Source organism: Dunckerocampus dactyliophorus, chromosome 11 (genome assembly GCF_027744805.1).
Source record: "Dunckerocampus dactyliophorus isolate RoL2022-P2 chromosome 11, RoL_Ddac_1.1, whole genome shotgun sequence".
In the NCBI taxonomy this organism is placed as follows: Eukaryota; Metazoa; Chordata; class Actinopteri; order Syngnathiformes; family Syngnathidae; genus Dunckerocampus; species Dunckerocampus dactyliophorus.
In genome coordinates this window covers 2,328,604-2,346,829 of record NC_072829.1, presented here as the reverse complement: position 1 = coordinate 2,346,829, position 18,226 = coordinate 2,328,604, and the positions used below count along the sequence as shown (strand labels likewise).

Genomic DNA, 18,226 nt, shown 5'->3' with positions numbered 1-18,226 from the left:
ATTAAGTCATGATATTACGAAAAGATCATGAAGATTATTTAAGTCGAACGTGTGTTGCTTTACAAAATATCCAAGTGACAAAGTTGGAGAAGAAGTTAGGACGCCCCTGGTTTTAAGTTTTCATGTTAGAAGAGGGTGTTAGAAAAGCAGCTACCAACTGGTTGTTAGAAAAGCAGCTACCAAGTGGTCCCTAATGGTGCATCCAGTACAGTACGCCCATGGAAGGATCTCTTACAACATGCCTTGGAAAAACCTGCAAAGTGGATAATAGCACACTTTACGCCCCCACACTCCAAAAACCCGCATACCTTGCCCCGTCTTTCACAGCCAGACCCTGTCCCCCCCCAAAAAAAAACCCTGTCTGAGGTGTAGGACTCAACCGCCAACTCTTGACACGCAGCCATGCAGCCAAGCACCTTGACGTGAACACATGCTCTCTCACACACCTGAATATTGTTTCCTTTCAGGGAAGTGCTTAGCATCTCCACTTGTACGCAATACGACGCAGAAAGTATGTTTGGATGTCAGCCGCGCTCAACGCCGCGACACACGGGGCGACGTGCTTGGCGTAGACGCCCGCTCCCAGCCGGGACCAAGCACTTGCCCCGGCAATTTTCTGCAAATGAAGGAGGTGAGGCAGCCAGGAAACGTTGGAGCAGATTCATGACGCTGGACCTGAATCCACATGCTGACTACTGCATGTTTTACCCCAAAAACCCAATAAGTACACTATTGTTAAACACACAAACATTAAATGTAGAATTTGGCTGGGTAGAGCTCTGTAGAGGTTTATGGCTTACGGTTAGCGCTCCGCCATAATAACTACATTAAAATCATCTTCTTCAAACTTTTAGGGATGTTTTTTTAAACATTATTTAAGATAGAAGCAGAGAGATTTGAATTTCATTTGTCATGAAGTGTAAGAATGTGTTAGTCAGTGTTTATATCAAGAAACAACATCTTAGACGTTAAACAATAAATCTAAAAATGTATACTTGTTTCATTAATTCAGTTAATATTAATATTAGCAAACACGGTTTTAATTGAGTGGTTCTGATATTTCAAAAGTACAGTTTCATAAATTAAACAATAAATATGATGATGATGCAACTCAGCACCACCGCAGCGCAATTTTAAGCCACAAAAGCGGCCACGAGGTGGCAGAAGTGCATGTGGGAACTCATGACGACGCAGGAAACACGGAAGACAGGAAGGAGGAAGTTGGAGAGCATGGAGGAGTGTAGCGTGCACAAAGTCACCACAGTAGGGAAATTTTAACACATGCACACGCACACACAAAAGCACGCACGCGCGCACGCAAACAGTTGACTTCCAAATGTGAAAATTGTAAATAGCTGATGGTGTTATATTTGGAAATAAATTGCTGTTTTCATGTAAAACAACCCTTTTTGTGTTTTTATGTTGTGGTACAGTTGTGTAGATATTTGAGTTGTCACAAAGGCAAAAAATATTTGTGGCAAAGTGAAAGTTATGCTTGAAATGTATCGTTTCACAACAAGCTGTTTTTCTCCCTTTTCTAGTTGGGAACCGATATTTTCCTGAAACTTACCTACGTTCTACTGCTGGTTACTAAAAACGGAAAAAGGTCTGATGAAAGACGAGAGTCTAATGTTTCTTTTGGTAGGTTCCATGTTTATGCAGCCATAGAACACAATATTCTGTGTGCTTTGAAAGATCAGACAACATCGTCTACTGAAGGGAATGAGTTCATGTAAATCTACGGGTAAGGCTAGCACTTTTTCGGATCCGTGTCGCAAAGAAGCCAAAGAAAAAGCAAAAACCTCACGCCGAATGACTCCTTCCATGCTAACTGAGCTGACATCTCAGGCGATTTGCTGACGTCTCACAAAGTTTTGCGACACTTCAGAGGCGAGTGTTTTTTGCCAATATTCCAATGGAATTCCAAATTGTACAACCAGGTTGGACTAAGCTGTCAAAAAACAGAAAAAGCAAAATAAGCGTTTGTGACGGTTGCGGGGTGAAGCTCTGAAGCCAACGCCGGCTGAGGTTTGTTATGCGGTGCGAGCAGGAAACAGGAGGTGGAAACGTGAGCTTTCGGAGGGATTGACGAGCAAAAGAGAACATTTACATCTGCATTGGCTCACACCGCCTTCATTTTCCAGCCTGTCCTTCAAGCTTGTATAAGAGCGGTACCGTGCCTTTGGATCAGCTCTGGACCCGTCTTTTTCATTCCCAGACAGCCGGACCACGTTACTGCAGGACCAGCAGGGGAGATGCAGATGGTTCAGTTCCCATGTCACCCTTCTCTCTTCTTCTTCTTCTTCTTGGCAACCACGCATCAGCCATCAGTGCACAAGCATTCAGTCCTGCACACAAGTCCATACACGAAGTTGTTGGCTGTTTGTCTATATGTGCCCTGTGATTGGCTGGCGACCAGTCCAGGGTGTGCCCCGCCTCTCACCCAAAGCCAGCTGGGATAGGCTCTAGCATACCCGTGACCCTAGCATAGAAGATGCATGTAAAAAATAGATAACTATTTGAGAGAAATCTAAAATAAATGTAGATATAACACATAAAATATATATGATTTATTATAAAATATACAAATGTAAAAATAAATATAAATCAATAAAGTAATGTACTGTAAAATATTCATACATGAAATAATTCCATAATAATAACACGTTATGTCCCATCACGAACACGACTTTCATTTTGAAAAAACAAAAAAAAATGAAAAAAAATGAAATATATTTAAAAAATATTCAATAAATAAACAAACTTATAAATAAGTATGATTATTTCTAATATTTAATATTTTATTTTTATTTTATATAATTAATTTTTAGATAGATGTTAAAAATATAACATATTTAATGTAAATATAGAAATGATTATAACATATAACAAACTAAATATAAATATCAAAATATGAATCACTAAAAGAATGTGTTATTTAATAATATAAAAGTATGATCATTTCTTTGTAATGTCATTTACCATTTTAGTCCTTATTGTCACTGAAATGTTTCAAAAATAAAAATATATGTACATATAATGTACAGTGTGATCATTTATTATACAGTAATAAAAATATAGATATTGCCGTGTCACAAGATAGCACGGCTTCTATAACATAGATTGACTCTTTATGCTAACGTTACGTGAGATATCGTAACATAAATTCTATTCTATACTTGGTATAAATACGTAGAACGCTTTCAGTGCCCCAAAAACCCCAAAGAAAGGGCAAAAGAAGGTTGGCTTAGCGTATATCTTAAAGTGTTTCGAAGGGCTGCATGAAGAAGTTGATTTAGATGTGATCAAGTCATTATCAGAAGCCCGCAGCGGCGCTGCCAGGCAACGCGCACCAAGCGCACGACAACACTGACTCACAAACACTGAGTCACCCGCGCATTAATATTCCTTTTAATTGCTAACATATTCCTCGCCGTGGCGGCGGTAGCGCGTGTGCCACACACCCTTTTTTTCACTTTTTATTGAAAGCAGAATCTTTGGATGAAGGATGGGCAAAGAAAGAAATGACTGCAGAGTTTGTTTGCTCTTGGGTTTTTTTTGCTTGAGGGATTCCACTTTTTATTGTTTTAGAAGAAAAGCTGATAAGTTGAAGCCGTCCGGTCCAGAACAAGATGCTAAAGATCTGTTAGCTCATTTCAGAAGGCTGTTAGTGCCGCGATTGCTTTGTCGCGGCGTGTGTTAGCTTTGTGTCGCGTTGTTCCTCCGTTATCTGAATGTTTACAGAGTGTTAGCCTTTGCTTGTTGCGTGTTTGCTAGCCGTCAGCCTGTGTCAGCGGTGGTGATGGACATTTCGGCTCTTTTTAGAGAACCGGTTCACTCAGCTCCCAAGTGGCTCCTCAGATTTTTTTGTTGTTGTTGTCTTATATGAATTTATTAGCAAACGATGTGTATTGCGTAAAATGAATTACTAATGTAAAAACCACATAATATCAAATGTTTATTATTTAAATGGTTTATTTACACTTCAATGAGCAGCGACAAAATATATTATAATATAATATTACAAAAACAAAGACCCACCTCAATAGACAAATTAAGTCAAAATAGGTCAAATCTCTTCATGCAAATTTCTCACAAAACAATTGGATCTAAGAGCGGCACAGCGTGTGCTTAACCCCGCCCCTCCCCCTTTAGTGTGGACACAGAGACGTCGCCACACATCTTGACCAATGACATTCGCCTTTAACAGAAAAAAAGACAATAAACAAACTAAACGGCTCCCAATGATGCAAACCGGCTCCTGTTGTTCATTTCAAAGAGCCGGCTCTTACAACCGATTCAGTTGCGACCGACACATCACTAGTTAGCTCAATAGTGATGGCAATTTCGTCTCTTTTTGGAAAGCCAGTTCTTTTGACTCGTCTCACTAAAAGAATGAAAAAGCTAAGTGACTCCCAACGGCATGAGGGGGCTCTGTTGTTCATTTCAAAGAGCCGTCTCTTCCAGCCAATTCGTTCGCGACCGACACATCACTATTTATTGTTGTTAGCGCCGCGATTGCTTTGTCTCGGCATCTGTTAGCCTTGCGTCGCGTTGTTCCCTTGTTATCTGAATGTTTACAGAGTGTTAGCGTTTGCTTGTTGGGTGTTTGCTAGCCGTCAGCCTGTGTTAGCTGTGTCAACGGCGCATTAATCACCGTCAACAACACGTGCTTTTTCATGTATTAGCCGCTGTTAGTGATGTGTTAGCCTTGGTTGTGTGTGTGCTAACGGTAATATTGCCCACTATTGTTAGCGTTTTTATTCTAAATTGGCCTTTTACTTGCTGAAAAATGCTTCTTTTGGCAAATAACTAAGTGCTGCCTCCTCGCAGCTGTGGTTTTCACTACAGATATACTGTATAAAAAAAAGACAGCGATAACCCTTAAAATAATGGCACGAGTCACGATTTTAGCGTAGAACTTAATTCTAACAGCTTTGAGGGCTTTCCCACTGTGATCCAAATCTAATTGCGGTTGGAAACACCGAATTCCTGCCGTTTTTGCGCATTAGGATCATCACTTATGGACTTGGAATATCAGCACATTGGATCCATGACAACGCTCCAAGGCACTGACAGTGAAGAGTAAAAATGTGTTCCGTGCATGCAACAAGTAGTTAATTTTTTGACTGTTTGGTGATTAGAGGGGAGAGAAAGCGGAAAGAAAGCAAAGACTGCCCTGACATTCCGATTGAGGGGAAGGTGTTGACTGGGCTGCTAATTGAAGACACATTGAAGACGTGAGACTCCTCCGATTGGCTAATTGTGGTGCAATGGCGGCCTCCAGTGGTCGCTTTAGGTATAACACTGCAAGATGACCTCAGTGACGCCGGGAGTAAAATGTGTTAATAATGAATGCTGCTATTGCCTTTTAATTTTTTTTATATGTTTTGAATAAAAACAGGGAGTAAATAACAGATAGAAAATGATGGTAATTGCTATGATTTCAATGATAAATGTTAGTAAATAATTTCAATATCAAGAGACATCATGACTTTGTACAATGTAACAAACATTCACGTCTACAATTCCATGTTTTAAAATAAAACAGGAAAATATGAATGAAATAATTTGAATTAATATCAATAAATGTTAATATACATTGCAGCAATAATGTAGCTTATTTGAAATGATTACAAATGAAAAGATTGATATAATCATTACGCATTAACAAGCATCATTCATATAACAGTAATTGATCTGTTTGAAAAGCACTAAGCTTTTTAGGGAAAGGGAAAAAAAATTCAGAATTAAAGCCATTTATCCTTGTTTTATACGTATTTTGCTGCGACTTGTTAAAATCCGTAAAATTATATATACAGTACATATGAAAATGTTTTTCATTTATTTGGCATTTATTTTTAATTTTTCAAATTTTGCTGTGACTTGTTCAAATACTTCAAATTATATATACACTTTTCAAAAGTATTTGCCATTTCTATATGTTTTAATCACATTTTTTTTTTGACTTGTTAAACTAAATTATATACATTTTTACCGTTGGCATATTTGTAATTTTTTTTTCAAATTTTGCTGTGACTTGTTAAAATACTTCCAATTTAATATTCACACCCACATATACAAATATATATATTCATTGTTTTTATTTGCCACATATATTTTTATTTTCCAGTTACTAGTTAAAACACTTATAGACACATTTGTATAAATTATTTGTCATCTATTTTTTATTTTTACAAATTTAGCAGTGACTTGTTAAAATAATTGAAAGGATATATTCAGTTTTCATTTTTTTATTCATTTTCCATTTATATTTATATATTTATAGTTGTATAAGTATATTTTATAAGTTATATATTTATACGTTTTGCTGTGACAAGTTAAAATATTTGAAATTACAAATAAAAAAATTAATTTGCCATTTATATATTTTTAAAATATTTTTTTATTTTATTGTGACTAGTTAGAATACTTTGCCATTTCTATATATATATATATATATATATATATATATATATATATATATATATATATATACATATATATATATTTTTTTAACTAATTTTGCTGTGGCTTGTCAAAGTAATTTCAATAATATTTTCATTTTTGAATTTTTTTCAACTTTATTATTTGCCAATTATATATATTTTACAAATTTTGCTGACTCGTTAAAGTACTTTAAACTTTCTACACATTAGTTACTTATCATTTATAGTTAACATTTTTAATTTGAGTATTTAATAATAATAAGGTCTAAGTTGTGATTGGCTGTGAGAAATCACATGGTTGTACAGCCAAGCCAGTGAGAGGAATCGAGGAGTGCAGGACGTGCAGACGTTCTTTTAGGGCCACGATGGCGCCTGCAGGGCGTCGGCCTCTTACTTATTGGCTTCCTTGGGTGTAAGAAGAGAAGAAAGTGGTGTGAAAGAAATGTAAAAGTGCATGAAAACATTTGACGGCTCCGAGGATTCCTGCCTGACGAGTCCTTTGCTGTCTTTGAGACGCGTGTGAAAAGGAAGCAGACAAAGAGGAGAAAAGCTGCTCGAGTATTTCAGGTTTGACACAAAGTAGACCAACGCTCGCTGGTCTGAACGAAGCTTCTGATGAATCTTTTCAAGTCCACGGCCGGCGTGAACGCTCGTCACGGTTTGCGAGGGGAACGCGGGTGCGCCAGTGTAAACAGTCGGCAGACGGGAACGCCAAGTCCGGATGGAACACATCTGTCCTCCAGGCCGCTGATGTTGGCCCTCGTACGACAATAGCAAGACTTTTGCTAGCCCAGCGACTGGAACCGCCTTTGCCGCCGCCGCATTTCACCTGTGCACCCCACCGTCCAAGCGGCCGTCCGGGCCCCTGGCGTCACGCTCCGACAGCACGCCGCCGCGGGTCAGCAGCATGTTCAGGGTGGACTCGCACGACAACGTTGGCACCATGATGGACACCTGGCAACTTCCTCTTTACATTTTGTCCTAATTACGACTTTATTCCCGTAATATTGTTACCTCATTTTACAACAACGACCACTTTTATCCTACTAAAATGATGTTATTTTTTTCTTTTATTCTCTTAATATCACAGCTTTTTCTGGTTAGAACACGTCTTTTTCCCGGAATAGTTTGACGTCATTCTCATCAAATTACAGCTGTTTTTTCCAGCGTTTTTTAATTTTTATTTTCCAGCTATTTCAACTTTCTTCTTGAATATTTGACTCTCATAATTAGGACGTTATTCATGCAATATTTTGGCTTTATTTTTGAAATATTCGAACGTTTTCCCCAACCTACTTTTCCTAAAATTCCAACTTTACTTGTTTTGTTTGTTTCTCATAGCATTACAACTTTTAAATAACGTCTTTTTGTCTTTAGAAGTTCAACATTGTTATTTAACAATATTTCAACAATATTTCAATGCTATTCTGCTCAAATTAACAACTTTTCTCATCATATTTTGGCTTTATTGCTGCTGATTTTTCTATTTTTCTGCTGGATTTTCTTGCTAAATTCTATTGAACAAAAAAATGAAAATAATTAGCCGCGAGCCGCAAATGACCCCCAGGCGGCACTTTGGACACCCCCGATTTACGACAATGGTAACATTTTTATTCTGGGGTGTGAAAAATTGTTACATTGTGACTCGAACAGCAAAAATGTAAAACGACTTACTCAAAAAAAGGGGGAAATGCTAACTTTGTGTTTATTCGGTCGTTTGTCTGTTAGCAGGCTACTTCCTGGTTCACGGTAGCTGATGTAAAATGACCAGACGGCACCATTTTTGCTTCTGGGGTGAGAGGAAGTGGTCCAGTGTGACGGAAATGGCAAAAATAGGGGGAAAAAATTCGCAACAAAAGGAAAAGTGTAAAATTTGTGTTTGTTCATCCGTATGCTAACAGGCTACTTCCTGGTTCAAGGGGGACGACGTAAGACGACCAGACCGTGCAATTTTATTGAGAACATTTCCTTCACGAGGTCAACATCAAAAAGTCAATTTAGATTCCTCTCGCAAAAGTGATCAAATCGCGGCATTTCTGGTTTTTTCGTACGCTAGCAGGCTACTTGCTGGTTCACGGTAGCTAACCCAAGACGACTGGACGGTACCTTTTCCTTTTCTGGGGCGAGAGAAATTGTTTGATCTTAAACAAAAAAAAAAAGGGGAAATAAATTCCTCAACAAAAGGAGGGAAATGCTACATTTGTGTTTGTTAGTTTGTAAGTATGCTAGCAGGCTACTTCCTGGTTCACGGCCGATGACCCAAGATGACGGGGCATGGGGGGGGGGCGGTGTTATGGTTTCATTGGTACTTAAACAGCGAAAATAGGAATGAAATTCCTCAACAAAAGGAGAAAATGCTAAATTTGGGTTTGTTAGTTCGTACGTAGGCTGGCAGGCAACTTCCTGGTTCATGGTCGATGACGGGACGGTACCATTGTTGTTTCTGGGGCGAGTTTCTATCAAAAATAGGAAATAAATTCCTCAACAAAAAGAGGGAAATGCTACATTTGTGTTTGCTAGCAGGCTACTTCCTGGTTCGTAGTCGATGACCCAAGATGACGGGACAGGACCATTTCTTTTTCTGGACCAAGAGAATTGGTTTCATTGGGACTTAAACAGCGAAAATAGGAAATAAATTCCTCAACAAAAGGGAGAAGATGCTAAATTTGGGTTTGTCGGTTCATACGTATGCTAACAGGCTACTTCCTGGTTCACGATAGATGACCCAAGATGATGGGACTGTAGCATTTTTGTTTCTGGAGTGAAAGAAATGGTTTCATCTGGACTTTAAACAACACAAATAGGAAAAAAAAGGAAATAAATTCCTCAACATAAGGGGGGGAATTCTAAATTGAGTTTAGTTTGTGCGTATGCTAGCAGGCTACTTCCTGGTTCACGGTAGATGACATAAGACGTCAGGACTGTAGTGTTTTTGTTTCTGGGGCAAGAAGAATAGTTTCATTGGGTCTTAAACTTAAAAGTACTCATTTTTAAAAAGCATACTTGATGTATTTAGTGTGTACATTAGCTGGTATATTTGTTATTATGGTGCATTCCTGGCATTATTTACATCGTATTTTTGCTCAGACAGAATAAAAAGAATCCTGGTGTTTACAGAAGAGCAGCGAGAAGCAAAAGTAGTGAAGTATTTGTTCATATTTTCCTGTCACATCGCTGTCCAGCCTATATGATGGAATTTGCATCCATAAAAAATAGAAGCTATTCCACCTCTGCTTGTTGGACAGAAGCTTTTCAGCTCCCAAGAGTCCCATTGCGACATGGAAGACGTTTCATCCAAAATATTTGCATCATCTGTGAGTTGCTTCTGGGCCCTTTTTGTGTTTTTTTCAGCATGTGGATCACACATGACGACGAGTCTGCTTTCCATCTGGACAACCCGTTTACGTCTGGGACCCAAAGTGACCCAAAGAAAACCTTCTAAATACCTTTAATACCTTACAAAAACTAACCGTTCTAGTTTAGCATGCTAGCAGCACAATAGTATTATTTACTGACCATATTTCCACTACAGTGAACACAGCATCTCTCATCGTTAGCGAGCTAGCTTCCTCGATAGCTATATCCAATTAAAAATACACGAACTGTTTCATCTCGGTAGATAGTAGTGATGGGGAAACTCCATTCCTTTTACTGACTCGCACAGATTTCCGTTTTTAATTTAGCTAGGCGGTAGTAGGGGTGAGTATATGAACGAGTTAACAGCGACAAGTACCCATGAGTCCCAATTCAGTGAATCATGACTCGTTCAATACTCGCAAACTGTACTAGATAGGAAAACTATGTCGCTAGCTAGCCATTTTAATCACATTTAAAAGGTTACTCCAAGCCTTTTGCTAGCTAGCTAGTTAGTTGATACATAAATCTGTAAAAACGTTACATTTATTTACATTTTTTGTTAGCCAGCTAGCTCACTTGCTAGATAGAACGATGGCTAGATAGATATAGCTATCGAGACAAATAACAAAAAAAGTTATTTCTAGCCTTTTGCTAGCTAGCTAGTTACTTGATAGACAAATCACTAAAACAATTGTTGTTAGCTAACTAGCACTCTAGCTCACTTGCTGGATATTGTAGATAGATAGATGGATAAAGCTGTTGTCAGACAAATAGAAAAGCTGTTTCTAGCCTTGTGCATTTACAGGACTATTGTACTACATTTAGCTCCATTTTTTTGTTAGCTAGCCATAGCTCACTTGCTCAAAAAATAGATAGAAAAACTGTTTGATTGTAGGGGGAAAAAAGTTACATTGAGCACATTTCTTGTTAGCTAGCTGTTCTAGATAAATTGTTATTTCGAGCGTTGCGCTTGACAGATAAATCTAGCGCTAGCTAGCTCACTTGCTCAATAAATACAGAAAAAATGTTGTCGATTTTGAAAAACAAACAAATGTACAATTTACATCAAGCCTTGAGCTAGCTGGCCAACTAGCTCTGAGACAGGCAAATGTATGTAAAGGTTACAGTTGCATTTCTTGTTGGCTAGCCAGCGGACTGGCTCAGGAGATATATATAAATATCCAGAAAATATTACTAGCTAGCCAACATGTTCTTATCTCACTCGCTCGTTAAGAAGCTTGACCGGTGAAATTAAAAATACAGAAACATCTACTGTCGCAACATCTGTCATTGTTGGCTAGCCAAGCTAGTTCGCTCACTGCGCATTCTTTACTTGACTAGATTTACGTGAGCAGGTTTGTTACTTAATAGAGGAATGGTGAAGACTCGTGGAAGGTTCCAGATGACGAATGAATGCCTTTATTTTGACATTAAAGTCATTTGTTACGCAGTGAGGTTTGCAGAAGCAGAAGAGAAGAAGAAGGTGACCTTGTCCAGGCTGCAGGTTTGAATCCTCAAGGAGGTTTTTGATATCTGTTGACAGGACTCCCCGCCTGAGGGCAGAATAAAAAACGCAGAGTGAGGACGATCAAAAACAATAAACAGAAAATACGCCCGTGACGGGAACTTGGAGTCAAATGTGCCAATTTGCACTAAATTTACGTTGTAATAAAACACAACTGCTTCCTCATTGAGGATTCCAGCGAAGCAACATTTTCAAGCGTGCAACATTTTGAATAAAGGGAGAAAAAGTGCAGCAGGTGACCGGGTTAGCAAACATTCTGCGTTTTTACAGCCTGGAATAATCACTGCTTCCAAAAGGAAAAAGTCAAGTTTATAGCAGGAAAAGTTTGTAAGAGTTTCTAACAGCTCATCCACTTTCCAGTCGCAAGAGTCACAACAACCATCACAATCTGTCAGTCTTAAAGCCTGTGGCCATCATAAAGTCTTTAGAATGCAGTGAAACCTGGGTTTTTGTTAGTATCCATCCATCCATCCATCCATCCATCCTTCCATCCATCCATCCATCCATCCATCTTCTTCCGCTTATCCGAGGTCGGGTCGTGGGGGCAGCAGCCTAAGCAGGGAAACCCTGACTTCCCTCTCCCTGCCTACTTCGTCCAGCTCCTCCCAGTGGATCCCGAGGCGTTCCCAGGCCAGTTGAGAGACATAGTCTCTCCAACGTGGCCTAGGTCTGCCAAAGTCCAAGACTTCCTACCCATCAGACGTGCCCTGAACACCACCCAGGGAGGCGCCCGGGATGCATTCTGACCAGCCCCCTCATCTGGCTCCTCTCAATGCGTTCTACTCAGTTTCTCCTGGATGCTTCTCACCTTATCTCTAAGTGAGAGCCCAGGAACCTACAGAGAAAACTCATATCGGCTGCTAGTACCCACGCTCTTGTCCTTTCGGTCACTACCCAAAGCTCATGACCACAGGGGAGGGTAGGAACGTAGATGGACCGGTAAACTGAGAGCTTTGCCTTTCGGCTGAGCTCCGTCTTCGCCACAACAGACCGATGCAGAGCCCGCAACCATCCGCCTGTCGATCTCCCCTTCGATCCTTCCCTCCCTGAGGTACTTAAACTCCTCCACTTGGGGCAGGATCTCATCCCCGACCCGGAGATGGTGCTCCACCCATTGGTGCTGATTCCAAAAAGTCTGCTGAAAACCAAATCATACAAAAACCTTGTCCTGTCCTGTTTGGCTTCTGGATTTGTGGTTGACTTTTGTTCTATACTTGACATAAAAATATCGATTCGATTTTGAGTTGCTCAACCATTCAACTTCAGAGTACTTAGCAAAAAAATGCTACTGGTGACCAAACGGACTGCGGTGTATTCCTGGACTTTGTTAACGAGCCACCTTGGTGATGTTCTTCCATGTCTGAGTGTGTTCCGTAATGTGAAACAATCTCCCGCCGCTGACATATTGATGGTTGCAGGACACGTTTGCTCGTGTTTTCCAGCGCGTGTCCGCTAGGGAAGTTGACTTTGACACAAATACGGTGTGACGTTCAGGTGCCAAAGAGCTGCAGCCTGCAACTGTGCGCAACCTCGACCCCGTCGCGAACTCTTAAATTTATGCTCGGTTCATCGTTTGGATGTTATGAAATCGTTTGAGCCACATGAAAGGTACTTTTATTCCCCGACTAGAGACAGCTGACATCACCGACATAAATCTCAGTGATGTTTACTGAAGACAGTATGTAAGTAATTACTTTGCATTTTATGGCTGCCTGACATGTTGGAAACTTTTGCTTGATAAGACCAGCCGTTGTGTTGGAAGGATACTTTGATGATTACTGCTGGAACAAATGACTTCTATTTTCATGATTTCTTATGATAACAAGTTGGGGTGTCACAGTGCGGCGAGGACTGGCTGCAGGAGACCACTCTGGAGACGGCCTGTCGCACCGATGTCCAGGTGCTCTTTTATGGAGAAGAGTCCTGGCCACTCTGCAGGACCACGGCCTCCTATATCCATGGCTTCCAGTCCTGTGCCCTCAGAACCATTGAGGGCGTTGCGGTGGTATGACCACATCTACAGTGAGGAGCTCCGTAGGAGAACAAACCAGCTCAGCATCCTCCGTGGCCATGCTCAAGACACCTTCTCCGCTGCCCAACTGACCACCACACCAGAGTCATTAGGGAGTTTGACCCGTCAACATCCGACTGGAGACCTTCTCCAGGCCGACTGAGTGCCGGTTGGTCCGACGTTGTCAACCAAGACCTCCCGCAGATCGACCTGTCGATGGAGGAGGACCCGTTTGGTCACTCTAGTGACATGGTCACTCAACACCATGCTGGCATGAAACTTAAGAAGAAGAAGCTTGTAGGCCCGTTCCTCATCTCTACTGAGCAGCAATGGAGGCACACTGCTTTTGTCTTATAAGGTCAAGTGCTCCCAAACAGGAGACTTTAACCACGGAAGGGCTTCTCTCGGATCTGGATTCTCCGTGGGACTCTTGCTAGCTGTGACTCAAAGACTGGACTGCACTGTTTTCGTCCACCTAGATCTCTGCTTCCACGCCGAATGCCTCGCCTTTTTGTCCACTTTTAGCCGCACTACCCGGGCTTGTGGAGGCGGCGGTGCCGAATGTACACTTCCTGTCCCTAACGTGAAATCGGTACGCACCAAAGGCTCCGTACCCAAAAATCCGAATCCGAATACATGTGCCGTAGATGGAAGGTCTGTTTTCTAAATCCTAGGATGTGTACGCAAGGCTGGAAGTCTCTTATATCCTAATGTTTTTCCCCTCCAGCAGTTCCTGATCCTCCAGCAGGATTCTCTCTCATAAAAAAACAAAAAACAAAAACAAATCATGTGCACTCAGTGGGAATAATTATCCCATGAAAGAGCAGAGCCAGTGTACGAGGTGCAGGGGAATGAAGCACAGAGGCTGTTGGCAATCGCCAGCCTGCGCTCCTTGTTATTACTCATCTCTGCTGCTTTGGAAGCAGACCAGGATGGTTTGGGATCGGGGCCACGAGGGACAAAAAAAAAGCCTCCATTGCCCCGAAAAGCAGCAAATGCTAATAAGTGGCAGGCATTGGCACACTCCAGAGCAGACGTTATGTTGTCCATCAAACGTCATGCTTAACAAAGAAGGTGTTCTGGCGTCGCTGTCAGTGTGTGTGAAAGCTCCTTGCAAGAGCTTTGCAGACCAAAACTGAAAGTAAACTAAAAATTCCACATTGGCTGCACTACAAATCCACAGGGGAACTGGCAGCCGTCCTCTGATGAATATCTCCATGTTTTACATTTGTACTTCACCCCCTGAGAACCGTGTGTCGTCACGTCCCAGACTCCTCTTTGTCCAGGAAGGAGCTCGCCTTAAAAGAAAATAATCAAGAAAGGTCCTCCTAGACTCATTTAGTAGCCCACAACTTTATTTACGTTCCTCTTCAACGCTTAAAGAAACATCATTTGACCTTAAAATAACAGCGTTAAAAATTACGTTGATGCTAATAAGTCACCGCGACCCCAGATCACCTCGCGTTAGCGTTAGCTTTGGTGCTAACATTGAAGTCAGAGTTGTTTGCCACGAATGAAAATAATTTGTGTTTATTTTTTTTTATAATTGCATTGTTCATTTTATAATTCCTTTACTGCTGTTTTTAAGGGAGACAGATTTTAAAATCTGTCCAGGGACAACAGATGAAAAATAGCCTTTTGGCTAATTCTGGTACATGTCCAGCAATGCTAATTAATGTACACTGTCCCTGTCAAATAAACCAATAAAATAAATCAAATAAATGTTTCATAACATGGTGTCATCACACAGACGAGCTGTGTTCGTGTTTGGCTTGACTGTCTCGGTATTAGTGGTTGCATTTACCATCACAGTCGATTGGGGGCGACCCGGAGCAAGAAACACGGTGATCGTAGTTTCGTACTTAACGGCAATACCGCCATTCAACACCAGATGGGAGTGTTGCTCATCGCTACGTGAATCTGATGTCAGTCATGACAAAAATGTCCAAAAATGGCACCAAAGAGGATCATGTCGATTATTATTATGAGTAATAGCCAAAAAATGCTAAATTAACTGAATCAGGAACAAAATGTGTGGATTTATAACAATGCTGGCCAAATGCTAATTAGATACATGCAAATAGAAATAATTTTTACTATTTTATCTAAACAAAAACAATGAAGGAACATGTGTTCAGGACAAGGAGATACTTCCTATTAATTATAGTAATGATACATTTTAATGATTAGTGCTTTTCAAAACAACCAGGGACACTTTATGCAAAGAATATGAATTACTGGGGGAGAAAAAAATAATTTATAAATGAATTAAAATTACATTAAATTTAAAAAATGTATAAAAATAATACAATGAGTAAAATTAGTTTTAAGAAAAGGAAACAATATCTGCAGTGTATTTTTCCAAATTTTAATGTTTCATTCTAAAATCAATGTTTTTAAATTTTTTCCATAAAATTAAATAATTACAAATAATATAACAAAATTTCGATGAGAAACTGTGTCAAATAAATATTTTTTAAAAACATGTTATTTATTTATTTATTTATTTATTGTCTGTCTGTTTTGGTGTTTCTCACGGAAGATCATAGCACTTACTGAGCATCCCATCAGTCATGTGGCTCACAGTCACTCTGAACTGGAGACTGCTATGATAGGCTGTGATGCATCAGTGTTCTCATTTATTTCGTTTGAACTCAATGTCTTTCAGGAGTTTTGGAAGGCAACTGGCAACGTGAAAGCATGAAAAGTAGCGTTGCTTGCATCACGGCGGCGTCTCCTGCCTGTTGGAGACAGATTGTCAGAGTTGTGTCTTTGTTAAAATACGCCGCAGACAGACAAAAAACAAAAAAAACACTTTGGAGTTATCTGGCAACGCTGTGAAGCAACAGCTGGATTCCCCCCCCAATCCCATATTTTCAACCTGCTTTCCACCATAAGGTCGGACATTGCAAAAGCTCAGAAGATGAGGTCCAACAGGACCTGAGGCGGTAGATTAGCGAGGGGGGGGGGATGATCCTGGCGAGTGAGGAGAGCCTGGAGGAAGAGACGGCGGCCGCTTCGGCTTACCTTGTGAAAGATTTACATCACCGCGTGCTGCCAAAAGCGCAAGCGTCCGCTGCGGATGATAGACGGCCTCCACGCACCTGTGTCACTGACCACGCCAACTGTACAAAACAGCAGAGCACGTCCACGTGTGCATCACACCATCACTGCTAATCCACTAAAACTTTACAAGCCAGGTATTTGACCGATTCCAGTGCCCACAGCAGCATCTCAGAAGGCTTCTAGTTCCTGCAACTTGTGGAATATTACCTCTGGTTTTTTTAAATCTATTTCAGCCCCACGACCAAAAACCCAGACATTGCTCTGTTGTCTTTGAAACTTTTCCCTCTCTTTAGGCCATCCACCATGTTTTCATATGATTTCTTGAAGGTTTTTCCAAGTCAAATGTCCTTCTCTTATTGTTACAAGTCTTCCAGGTGGCCATCTTCTCCTAATGAGGAAAACACAGCTCGGCTTTTGGGGTTCTTACACGGGAACGAGGGTCCTCACTGTCCAAAAATAGACCAGCTGAAGACCGTCAAGGACAAAAGTTGACAATTTCCAAGAGGAAAGAGGAGAGTTTTTGGTACTAAATAGTTCCAAAACCGAAACATACAGAATTCAAAGCAATTTTTCCCATTGGAAGTCGGTTCTAAACCCGCCATGATAAGTCAATTTCCGCAAAACATTCCTGATTTATAAATGGAATATTTTGGTAGAGCATTAAAAATCTGTTTACCACCTTCTAAATGCAGTTTCTTAACTTTATTAGTGCCCTCTAAACATGAAATAACACTCCTATAGTCCCCTATTGCCCAATATAGTAGACATAATAAGCGGAAATAAGAAATATAGGACACAAAAAACCTGTTTATGGCCTTCTAAATACGGGTTTTAACATTATCTGAGCCCTCTAGACATGAAATAACACCCTTATAGTCACCTTTATCTTCTACTACCTAATATAGTAAACAAAATAAGACAGGTAAGACAGAAAAAAACTGTTTATGGCCTTCTAAATACAGGTTTTAACATTATCTGAGCTGTCTAGACATGAAACAACACCCCTATAGTCACCTTTACACTCCTATTACCCAACATAGTAGACATAATAAGGGAAAATAAGACATATAAGACACAAAATAGTTCTTTATGAACTTCTAAATACAGATTTTAATAGTATCAGAGCCCTCTTGACATGAAATAACACCCCTACAGTCACTTTCACACTCCTATTACCCAATATAGTAGACATAATAAAAGAAAATAAGATATAAAAAGGCTCACATGTTATGTTAGCATCCTTGTTGTTGTTCCTTTTTTACTTCCTGTTCTGTACAGTACTTCTTGTGGTGGCCATTGTCTCATCAATGTAACATTACTGACACCTAGTGACCAGCGTAGAATACTACAGATCATCACAACGTCTTTGAATGCGTCTTCTGAATGCTGTATTTCACTTTGCTTATCCATTTTTATGCTTGAAAATGCTTCATTTTGGCAAAAGATATGTAAAATGTTCTTAAATTAATTTTGACTAATAATAGGCCACATGCAATCATGAAACAGTTTCCACCAAGGGCTGCACACTGAAAATCAAAAGATGCAGGGGGGGCACTTTGATATTTTTATGTATTTTTGAATTTTGTAAAAAGTCTAAAAAAAAAAAACCTTTTGTTTTATTATTCGTTATTGGTATCAACATTTCAGCTTACATATTTCTTTTTGCTCGTGGTTTTCTAGGTTTTTTTTGGTTTCATTTTATTTCTCCAATGTGCTGCGGGCCAATAAAAAACAAGCTGGGGCTGCAAACAGCCCCTGGGGCCACACTTTGGAAACCCCTGGATTGCTGGAATCCATTCCAGACACCCAAAAATGTAA

At 40.1% G+C, this 18,226-nt stretch overlaps 1 protein-coding gene across 9 annotated transcripts in view; it reads right to left on the bottom strand.

Annotated features, from left to right (window-relative positions):
- Positions 1-2,195: 2,195 nt before the first annotated feature.
- The window catches only part of LOC129189608 (plectin), a 23,040-nt gene continuing 7,009 nt past the window's right edge, over positions 2,196-18,226 (bottom strand). Inside the window, exons 8-9 of one of the 9 annotated variants that reach the window (XM_054791460.1) lie at positions 11,295-11,359; positions 2,196-2,348 (exon numbers count right to left, since the gene is read on the bottom strand). In XM_054791460.1, coding sequence (XP_054647435.1) covers positions 11,321-11,359 — 39 coding nt within the window. In that variant the 3' untranslated portion in view covers positions 2,196-2,348; positions 11,295-11,320. The other 8 variants (XM_054791456.1, XM_054791459.1, XM_054791457.1 and 5 more) reach the window with 8 other exon arrangements.